The 14,191-nt window shown below is 40.8% G+C and overlaps 1 protein-coding gene across 1 annotated transcript in view; it reads left to right on the top strand.

The window, feature by feature from the left end:
* The window catches only part of cfap77 (cilia and flagella associated protein 77), a 55,721-nt gene that overhangs the window by 22,918 nt on the left and 18,612 nt on the right, over nt 1–14,191 (top strand). The window contains exons 3-4 of the mRNA XM_060906732.1: nt 7,868–7,967; nt 12,266–12,500. Of these exons, the coding sequence (XP_060762715.1) occupies nt 7,868–7,967; nt 12,266–12,500 (335 nt within the window). The remainder of the gene's footprint in view (nt 1–7,867; nt 7,968–12,265; nt 12,501–14,191) is intronic.

Here is a 14,191-nt window from a genome sequence, read left to right as displayed (position 1 = left end):
ATTGTAATTTCCTGTTGACTCGGAAGTCGTTCCAGCAGAAAATGTTCAAGATACTTAACAGTTATTTCACAAAATCGAGTCATACATGAGCTGATAGCCAACGAGGCGCGTAGCACCGAGATTGAGTGGAATAACTGTTTTATTCTATCCACATTCACTGGATTTTGAGAAACTGAGCATTTTTATTTTTATTTTTTGCAAATTCGATTAATAAAAACTTTCCACAAAACGTCTGACAAAATCATTTCCGCTTAGAATGTAAACAAACCGGTGAAATGACAAAAGCGATTTGTGAAAAATGTGATAATTCTTGAAAAATTTTCAAAGATACATTCTTAGCATCAAATACTTTCATTCCATATTTTCTTGCTTTTTTTTGTATTTTGGGGGTTTTGTTTTCGAGTAGAGTTTTTATTTCATCCTCAGTTGGTTCAGCAACACGCACCACCATTTTGTTTTTCTCTACTCACGGTATATGAGCTGATATCCTAGTAGTAGAGTAGCCAATCAGAGCACACGATTGCTCTTATCCAGTGAATGTGGATAGAATGACTATATACTTTGTTCATTTATTCATTCATCTTCAGTAACCCCTTGAATTTATGCAAATGTCTCTAATAATTTTCCTCAGAAAATATTATAATACAAATATGAGCTTATTAAACCTATTTCTAGACTTTTCCATTAATTTTAATAATAAGAAGAAGAAGTCAAATTTATATAACGCCTTTCTCACACCCAAGGTCACTTTACAATTAGAGAAGAAGAAAAAAAACTCCACCAAAAGAAGGTCAGGATGTCATTCCAATGGTGTAGCAGTCACAGTCCCATCAAAAGGTGCACGAAAATAAGTCCCACACCGCCTGCACAGCCACCGCGACGCCACCGGCCATAACACCGCACCATGGATCCACAAAGCGAGCACAGAAGCGCCGCCGCACAGAGTGCTGGTATGTCCCAAACTGCCTGCACAGCCATTGCAATGCCACCAGGCAACATCGCTCGAAACACTGCGCCAAGCACAGAAGCACCGCCGCACAGAGCGCTGGACAACCACGATGTTAAAAGATCAACGAGCTCACTGCAGTCCATAGCGAGGAGCACAGGTATCACCCACGGCAAACCAAGGCCTGGAGGGAACCGATGCCCAAAACTGGGTCCAGAGCTACACCACAACCGGCGGACAAAACACTCAAACAAAAACAAAAAACAAACATGAAACTACACAAACACAAAAAAGAAAAACAAAAGAAAAAATTAAATAAAATAAAAAGCTCCGGTGAGAAGCAGCAGCCAGAATGCGCACAGCGTGCTCTCAACCGGAAACGGAAACACAAGCGAGTTTAAGTTTGAACTTGTTTTTTTTTTTTTTCGATTGGCAATTAGACATTTGCTGTATTTCTAGACAAAAAAAAGATCAGCCGATAGAATATTACAATTAAGAAGTTTTTGCATGCGACGGCATCTTTTTGCACCAATAAGGTCGAGTCCTCGACAAAATCAATATGCCGGCCAATCATTTTATTTCCAAAACTAAATGAAGTGAATGAATTGTTAATGGTTTAACAGTAAAGGGCTTGCGAGTTGTAAATGTCGAACAAAATTTGTCTGGATTAAAAGGGAAATAAAGCCATAAGTGAAAGTAAATTAGATTATTGTCTGAGGCTGGTCATAAAACGACACACAGCAGTCTGGAGTTCACACACTGCCTAATTATGATTGTCGAAATGTCTATCTTGCTTAGACAGTCACAGATGTCATCTGAAAGAGACAGTCTGTGTAAAGATAAGTGTGTGTGTGTGTGAGAGAGAGAGAGACGTGACCATAGACTGCACAGATAAACTCTTAGGGTCAGCACTAAGCTAAGCTCAGCTGAGCCAAATCCTAAAAGCATACACGCGCAAGACTGGGACAAAGGCGTGGCAAAATTAAAACCAGCGAGAGGGAATAGACTGAGGACAGACAGAAGGGGTGTCCTCACTAAGGGATGATTATGTGCCCTATTCTCTGTCCCTTTAAGACTGTGTGAATAATATGCTCCCACTGACCCCACTTGTGAAGCAGTTCCATTCCCCCGTCTTTTTCAGCAGGTCCATGCCTGGTTAATCAAAACACAATAAAGGGACAGATCATCAGTAAATGAGAATATAAAAGGAGCTTTTGCTTAACATAATCCCCCTCCTGATTTGCCTTTTTGGTTGTTGTCGTTGTTCCCTTCTCTTTCAAGACCTTTATTGGTCCTGAAAGGGGACAATAATGTTCGGAGGGGTCCTCCGATTAGCCGTTTTGCGCCAGCAGTCAACACGTTCCTTCAAGCATCTCTAAATGATCCCTTCAAAACAGTCTGCAGATTGAAATTGCTCAGAGGATTAAAGGGATGGACGAGCACGGCACAGTGGCACAGACCCACAAGATTGGCCATTTAAGATTGGAGAAAGATTTAAATGTGTTTCAGAAAAGATGTTAACCAGAGGTTCTGGACAGGTCAGGCTGGGTGTGAATCAGAAAAGGGCCACAGATTTTGGTTACTATCTGGTGGTCACCATTATATGATCCGCAGTAGGGTTATCCTTAAAATCCAGCATTGAGGATCATTTGTGGGGGGTCCAGTGATATCTAATCCATTTTCACGCATAGATAGTTAAACTGAAAACAGTCAGGAACACAGCAGTTTTCCGGATAATCAACATTCCTTAAGTTTTTTTTTTTTTTTAATAAAACAGTTTTGTCTTCAGGAGAGATTGATGAACCATCTTATACTTTTCCAGTTCATGTAGCAGAGCTTTGTCTTCCACTAAAGCACAACCTTTCAGACCAGATTGTTCGTGTTATGATAAAGAAACACCAGATCAAACTATATTCTTTTACTGCAACACTCAGATAATTAACAGTTATTTCACGAAATTGAGTCGTACATGAGCTGATAGCTGACAAGGCGCGTAGCACCGAGACTGAGTGGAATAACTGTTTTATTCTATCCACATTCACTGGATTTTGAGAAATGGAGCATTTCATTATGGCTACTGCCTCATAGAGGCGAAGCGAGGCAGTAGTCACTATGTCATCGTGTTGTAAGAATGTAAGAATGAGTGTAACAATATCGCACTGCGCATACGCATACACATTACAATCACCAGAACGGCGAATCGTGATCTCACGATACGAACAGCTGATCTCGCGTTATCAAAGGTACACAAGAACGAGTGGCGAAGCCATGATGTCATCGTAATGTAAGAATGAGTGTAACAATATCGCACGGCGCATACACATACGCATTACAATCACCAGAACGGCGAATCGTGATCTCATGATACGAATAGTTGATCTCGTGTTATCAAAGGTACACAAGAACAAGTGGCGAAGCCGTGATGTCATCGTGTTGTAAGAATGTAAGAATGAGTGTAATAAAAGCGAAACTTCGTAACCAATCAGCACTTATCTTAATCAAGTTCGATTACCCGTTCTACTTCTTGATAAACTTCAGAACCAATCAGAACCAGAAACGAAATAAGAGGAACCTCGTTGTAACTTCGTAGTATCGGAAGATAATCGGCAGATAAAAAGATAAACGAAATTCACCTCGTGGTTCGCCAAGGTTACTGATTCAGTATCGAGTAAGTGGTGTTTATTTTAAGAAAATCTACCTTTTGATTATCACGGCTTTTGTTTTGTCCTTCTGAAAGGTCAAATGAAAGGTTTTGTAAGTTTTTGGCAGATATACTGAGAAGCCGATATCAAACTTCTGCTATTCGCTTAAATTTTTTACTTTTATTTTTTTATTTTAGAGTCTTTACACTCCACTTATGAAACAAAATGTGCTCATTAGTACTAAATAATGATTCTAGGACAATTCATGAACAAGTGTGTTCTTACTAGTTTGAAAACAGATCTAGTTCACAGCACTGTATTTGGAACAAAACACAGTAAATAAAATTGGGAACCAAAATACTCCAAGCCCTGATGCTGCTCACAGCTTGGTGATGCTTGTAAGAGATGAGGCGAGTATCATTGATAACATGTATATATGCGATATTTACTGTATGGATATGGGATCAGAAAACTGTTTTATTTATTATAAGTAGTAGCCACATGGACACATAGTGGCCTATGTGTCCATTTGGCTACTACTTATAATAAATAAAACAATTTTCTTGAAATTCGCGGTGGTCCGGTCGCCCAAGGCGACTTAATTTGTCATTTGGCGGGTAATTCCTGTCACTAGCCAGCCTGGCTAGCTAGTTGAAAATAAAAAATATATATGACGCGGGGGCGGCACGGTGGTGTAGTGGTTAGCGCTGTCGCCTCACAGCAAGAAGGTCCGGGTTCGAGCCCCATGGCCGGCGAGGGCCTTTCTGTGCGGAGTTTCCATGTTCTCCCCGTGTCCACGTGGGTTTCCTCCGGGTGCTCCGGTTTCCCCCACAGTCCAAAGGCATGCAGGTTAGGTTAACTGGTGACTCTAAATTGAGCGTAGGTGTGAATGTGAGTGTGAATGGTTGTCTGTGTCTATGTGTCAGCCCTGTGATGACCTGGCGACTTGTCCAGGGTGTACCCCGCCTTTCGCCCGTAGTCAGCTGGGATAGGCTCCAGCTTGCCTGCGACCCTGTAGAACAGGATAAAGCGGCTAGAGATAATGAGATGAGAATGAGATGAAGCGAAGATTCAGACTAGGGCTGTGCAATATATCGAATATACTCGATATATCTCCGAAAATTCTGTGTGAGATACATAAAATTATTATATTGTAACTATCAAGTATTTTATGGTCATCTGCCGACTTGTGTTTGTTTCATGTTTGTTGCGTTTGTTTAAAACATTTTCCAGTGGTTTTCTCCCTGTCCCTCAGGCAGTAACGTGAGAGGCTGCCTAAGGAAAAAAAAAAACAATAACGTCACGCACTCGCCAACCAATCCCAGGTGACATCTAGGTGCTGAAAGGAACTTGTGGGAAGATTTTCTAGTTTCGGTTTACAGCTCTGACTCAATTCGTGCAATCGCTGGTGCTGCATAGGCTACCGTGTAAGCTCTGTCAATTTCAGCGACAAATTAAAAATGGAAGCGGACGAATTGGTTCCTAAAAGGACAAGTAAGGGGTCAGTCATCTGGCATTTTTTTGGATTATATTATGGTGCTGGGCGGCACGGTGGTGTAGTGGTTAGCGCTGTCGCCTCACAGCAAGAAGGTCCTGGGTTCGAGCCCCGGGGTCGGCGAGGGCCTTTCTGTGTGGAGTTTGCATGTTCTCCCCGTGTCCGCGTGGGTTTCCTCCGGGTGCTCCGGTTTCCCCCACAGTCCAAAGACATGCAGGTTAGGTTAACTGGTGACTCTAAATTGACCGTAGGTGTGAATGTGAGTGTGAATGGTTGTCTGTGTCTATGTGTCAGCCCTGTGATGACCTGGCGACTTGTCCAGGGTGTACCCCGCCTTTCGCCCGTAGTCAGCTGGGATAGGCTCCAGCTTGCCTGCGACCCTGTAGAAGGATAAAGCGGTTAGAGATAATGAGATGAGATGACATTATGGTGCTTTGTGTTGTTCTCATTTATGTATTTAACAACAGTATCAAAATACTCAGGTCTTGAAATAAATGCACATTAGTCATGAACAATGGTAACTACTCTCTTTTGTGTTATTTTTGACAGAAGTAAAATTCAGACATGAACAAATTTTAGCTAGTTGATTTTCTGTTTGGCGAGTTATTTGGAAGGTAACTAGTCCGGCTGGCTGGTGAAAAAATATATGAATTTCAAGCCCTGGGGTACCTTTTTTTTTTTTTTGCAAATTGAATAAATAAAATCTTTATCCAAAACGTCCAACAAAATAATTTCTGCTTAGAATGTAAACAAAGCAGTGAAATGGCAGGACCAATTTGTGAAAAATGCTATAATGATAATAATTCTTGAAAAATAAAAAAGATACATTCTTACCATCAAATACTTTCATTCCACATTTTGTTGCTTTTTTTAGCGTTTTTTGGGGTTTTGTTTTTGAGTAAAGTTTTTATTTCGTCCTCAGTTGCTTCAGCAACAGGCTTCCCCATTTTGTTTTTCTCTACTCACGGTATACAAGCTGATATCCTAGTAGTAGAGTAGCCAATCAGAGCGCACGATTGCTCATATCCAGTGAATGTGGATAGAATTAATACCGATGTACAAGCTGTATCACTGTAATATAATGTATCACATGTATCACTCCATACATAATATGGATTACTACAGTTGGTGTGTCTAAATAGGGCTATTTACTGTATTTTTATTATTTACTGTTTACTGTTTGATCTCAAATGCATTAAGAAGGCAAGAAACTAGTCCGCTAATAATGAGCTTTTGACGAGACACACCGAAATCGAGTCGTACATGAACTGATAGCCGACGAGGCGCGTAGCACTGAGTTGGCTATCAGCCATGTATGACAAGCTGTTTTATTTTTTCCACATTCAAGTGTAGCCATGTTTTGCTTTTTTTGTTGTTTTGGGGTTTTTTTGTATTTTGGGGGGTTTTCTTCTTCTTTAGGGTTTTCTGGCGGTTGGCAAAAGGTGCATTACCGCCACCGACTGGTTTGGAGTGTGGAACAGGAGATATTGGGGGGGAAAACTATATTCTTTTAGCTATTTCTGTTTCTTTTAAATACTTTAACAATTTTTGGGGTTTTGTTTTCAAGTAGAGTTTTTATTTCATCCTCGGTTGCTTCAGCAACACGCTCCACCATTTTGTTTTTCTCTACTCACAGTATATGAGTTGATATCCTTGTAGTAGAGCCAAACAGAGTGCACGATTGCTCATATCCAGTGAATGTGGATAGAATAAATTGCGATATACTGTACTGTATGTCAAGTATCATAGAAATGCTTTGAAGTTTTGTGATATGATAATTTTGTCATTTTGCCACTCCCTAGTATTTACATTTATTAATGTACTAGATTCTTTCAGTCAAAGTGACTTAAAATGGAGCTGAGCTGTTGATTGTTAACAGCCTGAACAGTGTTAGATTGGCCGTATCTGGATTTGAACTTGTAATTGTCCAGTAGCCTAGTACACTGGTTCTCAGTCCTGCTCCTGGGCCCCCCATGCTCTGCGTGTTTTTCATCTTTCCCGGCTCTCCGTACCTGACTGAACTCATCAGTGCCACTTTTGGTTAGCTGAGCACACCTGATTTAATCAAGAGTACACTACCGTTCAAAAGTTTGGGGTCACCCAGACAATTTTGTGTTTTCCATGAAAAGTCACACTTTTATTTACCACCATAAGTTGTAAAATGAATAGAAAATATAGTCAAGACATTTTTCTGGCCATTTTGAGTGTTTAATCGGCCCCACAAATGTGATGCTCCAGAAACTCAATCTGCTCAAAGGAAGGTCAGTTTTATAGCTTCTCTAAAGAGCTCAACTGTTTTCAGCTGTGCTAACATGATTGTACAAGGGTTTTCTAATCATCCATTAGCCTTCTGAGGCAATGAGCAAACACATTGTACCATTAGAACACTGGAGTGAGAGTTGCTGGAAATGGGCCTCTATACACCTATGGAGATATTGCACCAAAAACCAGACATTTGCAGCTAGAATAGTCATTTACCACATTAGCAATGTATAGAGTGTATTTCTGATTAGTTTAAAGTGACCTTCATTGAAAAGAACAGTGCTTTTCTTTCAAAAATAAGGACATTTCAAAGTGACCCCAAACTTTTGAACGGTAGTGTATATTAATCACACTGACTTCAGTCAGGTGCGTTTGGGTTGGAGTAAGGTGATAGAAGATTTGGAGGATAAGGGGGCTCCAGGAGGAGGATTGAGAAACACTGGCCTAGTACACACAAAGGAGCTTTCGAGAAGTGAAGAACATAGCATAACATATCTTTTTTCTTCTTATTGTTATCTATAGCCTAAACTTGGGAAGACCAAATCCAGAGGAATGTCCTATCCAGGACCAGATTTTGTTTACGGTGCAGTGACCACCATCCGAGACGGTGGAGCGGCAGAGGGTAGGTGATGATAAAATGAGCCCTGAGCATCTTTAACTGTTTCTTTTCACACTTGTGACCTTCAGTGCCAAACAACAAGCAAACAAATCCATAATGCTGCCTGAACAGTGCAATACATACAGTATATGGGCCATTCTCAGAAAATATGACGAGTAACTGTAAAGACATTTAAAAAACTTTTGTATACACTAATTTTAGTTAATCCCTGTAAATATATTTAATAGACAAAAAAAAGCATATTTCATGAATTCACAAAGCAAGAAATATCATTATTATGAAAAAATAATGCCCAGTTGTTGTCTTTACCGTTACTCCTAATTTCTTTACCGTTACCCTAGAGAGTAATATTAAAGACAACACTGGGTAATAGTAAAGGCATCTCATGGCATTTTTGGGGCATTGAGTGCAGAAAAAAAGCTAAACAAATTATGCATTTATTATCCCATCCTAACCTGCTACTTGGCTAACTAAACTTTTACAACATGCAGCATCATTATCTTTATCATTTGGGGTAATGGCAAAGACCATTCATTTCCCTGACATTTTGAAATTTCATATTGATACTGATCAGCATCCTGGATTCCAACATTCATACACCAATGATTTTTTCAAAATGGCTGCTCAACATCCTGGTCCTTCCTCATGTAGCTGCACTGCCCTCTATTGTCGAAGCCCTGAGTTACAGCATGATTTTACCATTTGGGTAACGGTTAAGACATCAAGAAAGTACACATTCTTGCACATATATTTTAGGCTGTACACCAAAAACCATTGAAGCAAAGATCATGATATTTTCCACGCTAAAAAGTGAAGGTATAGAGGTAATATTTCAGAAAGAAAAGTGAAACTAAAATTAAAAGCAAAGGAATTGTTTTCATTCAAATTTCACTGATCCTCATTTAGACACATGGCAGTAATGACATTTTGGTATATTAGGCTAAATACAATTTTTGCAAATGCAGACAAGTAGTCTCAATTTTTTTCACTGCTATGTTAAATTCTTTCTTTAAATAAATTTATAATAGAGGGTCAGGATTAATGGTTTTAGAGAAAAAACAAACTGAATGTCACATTTTCTGAGAATGCAGCAAAACAGAAAATGGGAATTTTGTACTTACTGTGGTTTGTTCAGTTCAGCTGTGACAAAAAATACTCTCCCTAATTTACCAAATGATTTAAAATCACTGACTTTTTATATACAGTGGTCAGAAGTTTACATGCATTCATCATGGACATGTCATGGCATTGTTGCACTTTCAGTGATTTCTTTGAACTGTTCTTGCTCTGTGGCACAATGATTGTACAACACACGTTTAATAGAAGAAAATAATTTAGGGTTTTAGTTTGAGATTTAATTTATTTTGGGTTTTCTGAAGTCAACATAGGGTCAAAATTATACATACCTGATCAAAAATATACATACACCTACTTAGACCATTAATCCAGTGGTGTTAAAATTTCCAAAATGTCCTTTAGCTTGCTTAACTTCCAGTTAATGATCATGATTGACTACAGCTGGTAGCTTCTCTGTGCCAACATACAAAGGGGTTTATTTGACAGCACTCACTGGATTGACCAACACACAGTACAATTGGAACGTCAGAAGGAGCTCAGTGCAGATCTGAGAAAGAGGATCATAGATTTACACAACTCAGGAGATTATTGGTCTGTTGGAGCCATTGCTAAACAACTGCAGATTGCAAGATCATCAGTTCAAACAATTGTATGTGAGTACAAGTTATTGGGAGGTATAGCCATTTTGCCAAGGTCTAGAAGAAAACCCAAACCATCACCCTCGACTGAACGGAAAGTGGTTCGGATGATCAGGAACAACCCAGGAATCATCAAAGCATAGGCCTGCCATGAACTAGAAGCTGCTGGAACACAGTCTATAGTCGAGTGAGATTTACATCACCATGGACTGAGAGGCTGCCATCCAGGAAAGAAGTCCATCGATACCTCCAAGCTTGACCACCTGGACAAAGAAAAATTACCAAATGAGACAAATATTGAGTTGTTTGGCCATAATGACCAGAGGTATGTTTAGTGGAGTAAAGGCGAGGCATTCAACCCCAAGAACACTGTGCCAGCTTTAAAGCATGGTAGTGGTAGCATCATGCTCTGGGGCTTTTTTGCTGCCAGTGGAACAGTTGGGTGTTCCAATTGGACAGTGACTCTATACACACATCAAAGCTGGTTGTGGGATGGATAAACAGGCCCGCATTAAGTTTTTGGAGTGTCATTCCGAAGTCCAAGGAAACCAACATTTTCACTGAACTCTACCAATTCTGGCAAGAAGAGTGGACAAATATCCAATCAGAATGCTGCCAGAAGCTTGTTGATGGCTACCAAAAGCATCTGAAACTTGATAAGGGACATTTAACCAAATATTAGGTGTGCTGTATGTATATTTTGACCCTGTTTTTTATAAAATCTTCTTCTTTCGGCTGTTCCCGTTAGGGGTCACCCTCTATCTCCTCCTGTCCTCTGTATCTTTTTCTGTAGCACAACTGTCCTCATGTCCTCCTTCATCACATCCATAAATCTCATCTTTACTCTTCCCCTTTTCCTTCTACCTGGCAACTCCATCTCCAGCATTCTTTTCCCCCAATATACCCTGGATCTCTCCTCTGTATGTGTCCAAACCATCACAATCTCGCCTCTCTCACTTTGTCTCCAAGCCGTCCTAAATGTCCTGTCCCTCTAATATTCTTATTTCTAATCCTGTCCAACTTTGTCACTCCCACTGAAAATCTCAGCATCTTCAACTCCACTACCTCCAGTTCAGCCTCCTGTTTTTTTGTCAGTGCCACTGTCTCCAAACCGTACAACATCACTGCTCTTGTTGCTGTCTTGTACACTTTCCCTTTCACTCTTGCTGGCAACCTTCTGTCCCAGATCACTCCTGACCTTCTCCATCCATTCCAACCTGCCTGCACTCTCTTCTTCAGTTCTCTTCTGCACTCGCCATTACTTTGTACAGATGACCCCAGATATTTGAACTCCTCTGCTTTGACCACCTCCATTCCTTGTAGCTGTACTACCTGTGTATATAAAACCCAAAGTAAATTAAAACTTGTGCACCAAATTTGAGATTTTTTTTTGCATAATTTTGGGAGGTAGAAGTTGAAAAGACAATGTTTTTGTTTGTCAGCGGCCATAAAGTATGTATGTAGGTATCATGTAGCCTATTAAACACCAAACAGGTGCAATAGTCAACATTTTTCATTTCTAACTTATACAGATAATGTAGAAAATTATATACACTACCATTCAAAAGTTTGGGGTCACTTTGAAATGTCCTTATTTTTGAAAGAAAAGCACTGTTCTTTTCAATGAAGATCACTTTAAACTAATCAGAAATCCACTCTATACATTGCTAATGTGGTAAATGACTATTCTAGCTGCAAATGTCTGGTTTTTGGTGCAATATCTCCATAGGTGTATAGAGGCCCATTTCCAGCAACTCTCACTCCAGTGTTCTAATGGTACAATGTGTTTGCTCATTGCCTCAGAAGGCTAATGGATGATTAGAAAACCCTTGTACAATCATGTTAGCACAGCTGAAAACAGTTGAGCTCTTTAGAGAAGCTATAAAACTGACCTTCCTTTGAGCAGATTGAGTTTCTGGAGCATCACATTTGTGGGGTCGATTAAATGCTCAAAATGGCCAGAAAAATGTCTCGACTATATGTTCTATTCATTTTACAACTTATGGTGGGAAATAAAAGTGTGACTTTTCATGGAAAACACAAAATTGTCTGGGTGACCCCAAACTTTTGAACAGTAGTGTAGAAACGCTAATAAAAATGGTTTAAGCTGTTGTCTCAGAACAAGTATATTACACAGCTGGAGAAAAAATATCCCAGTTTGGAAACCTGCCTTCCAGTCTGGAATGTTTGTTTGTATTTGGATCGGTCTCTTGTCAGTCATTTTATAGACACGCCCCCAAACACCCTTTAAATTATTATTAGATGTTGCATGTTTATAGAGTTGTAACTTGGCTTTCAAGCGTCAAAAGTATCATGACAGTGCTTTGTAATGATAACTCTAGCTGAACCAACATGTTTTGGGAGCGGAGTTTTGTGTACATGCTCCATTGGAGATTGGGATTGGCTCAGTGAGGGGAAAAGAAAAAAACGTTCTTACTTTATTCAACACCACCCATTTAACCATTCAAGACCTTTGTATCCAGGCTGTGTCTCCAAACTGTGAGTACATGTAGCGTTATTTATCTGACATCTCCAGTGTATGTTTGATCCTCAACTGATCTCTGGCTTGTGTCTCTCTGCTTGCAGCCCTTTCCAGCTGGTACACTCCTTCACCATCCTCCTCCAGCTCTACGCAATACAGGAAGTTAGAGCAGGACTTTGTGGCGCTGAACCGTGAAGGTGTAAAGTCCGGCCTGGTCACGGCCAAAGAGCTGCAGCAGTATCGCGCCACTCATAATATCAGACGCTCAGTCGCTTGTAAAAGCTTCAAATCTACTCCAGTCCGAATACCACAGGATGTCACGTTCGGCGTTCCGACACGGTAAGTGTGTGCTTGATAGATAGATTGTGAATTATTAAGCATTATTTAACTGGGGACATGCGAGGATCTCATCTCATCTTATCTCATTATCTCTAGCCGCTTTATCCTGTTCTACAGGGTCGCAGGCAAGCTGGAGCCTATCCCAGCTGACTACGAGCGAAAGGCAGGGTACACCCTGGACAAGTTGCCAGGTCATCACAGGGCTGACACATAGACACAGACAACCATTCACACTCACATTCACACCTACAGTCAATTTAGAGTCACCAGTTAACCTAACCTGTATGTCTTTGGACTGTGGGGGAAACCGGAGCACCTGGAGGAAACCCACACGGACAGGGGGAGAACATGCAAACTCCGCACAGAAAGGCCCTCGCCGGCCACGGGGCTCGAACCCGGACCTTCTTGCTGTGAGGCGACAGCGCTAACCACTACACCACCGTGCCGCCCCACATGCGAGGATTTGTGCAGAAATCATACAAACTTCACGAATCATGTACAGTAGCACACGTTCCCACTGTGTTAAGAAGTAAAGTCTATGCTTCTTCATTTTTATTAGCTCATCTGGTTGAGCTAGGCCAGATGAGCTAATGCGATCACGCACCGTCCGTTGTCTGTCTGTCCACAATTTACAAAAATCGCTACTCCTCCTACAGGATTAATCGGATTTCGGTCAAACTCACATACAATGTTCCCCAGGTGGGTGTGCATAAAAGTTGTCAAGATGGTGGCGCCACCTGTCATATTTACGATTTTATGGGCATTGAAAATGTTTGGGTGACCACATTAAATGCTACTGTTTGTAAAATGCTAGGACGTTTTCACTGAAACTCACCCAGAAGACTCTAAAGACATTCCAACAAGAACTATTCACCAGGTGGCGCCACCTACCATGGATGAGGCTACAGCGGGGTCAGATGCAATTTCATGGAAATCGCTACTCCTCCTACAGGAGTGATCAGATTTTGATCAAACTCATATGGAATGTTCCCCAGGTTGGTATGAAAGTTGTCAAGATGGTGGCGCCACCTGTCATATTTAACATTTTATGGGCATTTGAAAATTTTGAGTGACTCATCACACCAAACACTACTGTTCGTAAACTGCGAGGATGTTTTCACTGAAACTCACCCAGAAGACTCTAAAGACATATTCCAACAAGAGTTGTTCACCAGGTGGTGCCACCTGCCATGGATGTGGCTGCACAGGGGTCATATGCAATTTCACAAAAATCGCTACTCCTCCTATAGGAGTGATCGGATTTTGAACCCACGCACAGCAACAGTGGCCGGTATGAGCTCCAGCCTCATTGAAGCTATTTTTTCATTCTCCTTGAAAGACAGTCAGGACTGAAGGAAAGATGGATGGCACTAAATATAGGGCAATTCTGGAGGAAAACCTGTTTGAGTCAGCCAGAGGTTTGAGACTGGGACGAAGGTTCACGTTCCAGCAGGACAGTGACCCTAAACATACACTGGAGTGGTTTAAAGGGAAACATTTAAATGTCTTGGAATGGCCTAGTCAAAGCCCAGACTTCAATCCAATTGAGAACCTGTGGCATAACTTGAAGATTGCTGTACACCAACACAACCCATCTAACTTGAAGGAGTTGGAGCAGTTTCGCCTTGAGGAATGGGCAAAAACCCCAGTGGCTAGATGTGCTAACCTAATAGAGACATACTCCAAGAGAC

Source organism: Neoarius graeffei, chromosome 24 (genome assembly GCF_027579695.1).
Source record: "Neoarius graeffei isolate fNeoGra1 chromosome 24, fNeoGra1.pri, whole genome shotgun sequence".
Taxonomy (NCBI): domain Eukaryota; kingdom Metazoa; phylum Chordata; class Actinopteri; order Siluriformes; family Ariidae; genus Neoarius; species Neoarius graeffei.
This window is presented reverse-complemented; position numbering and strand designations above follow the sequence as displayed.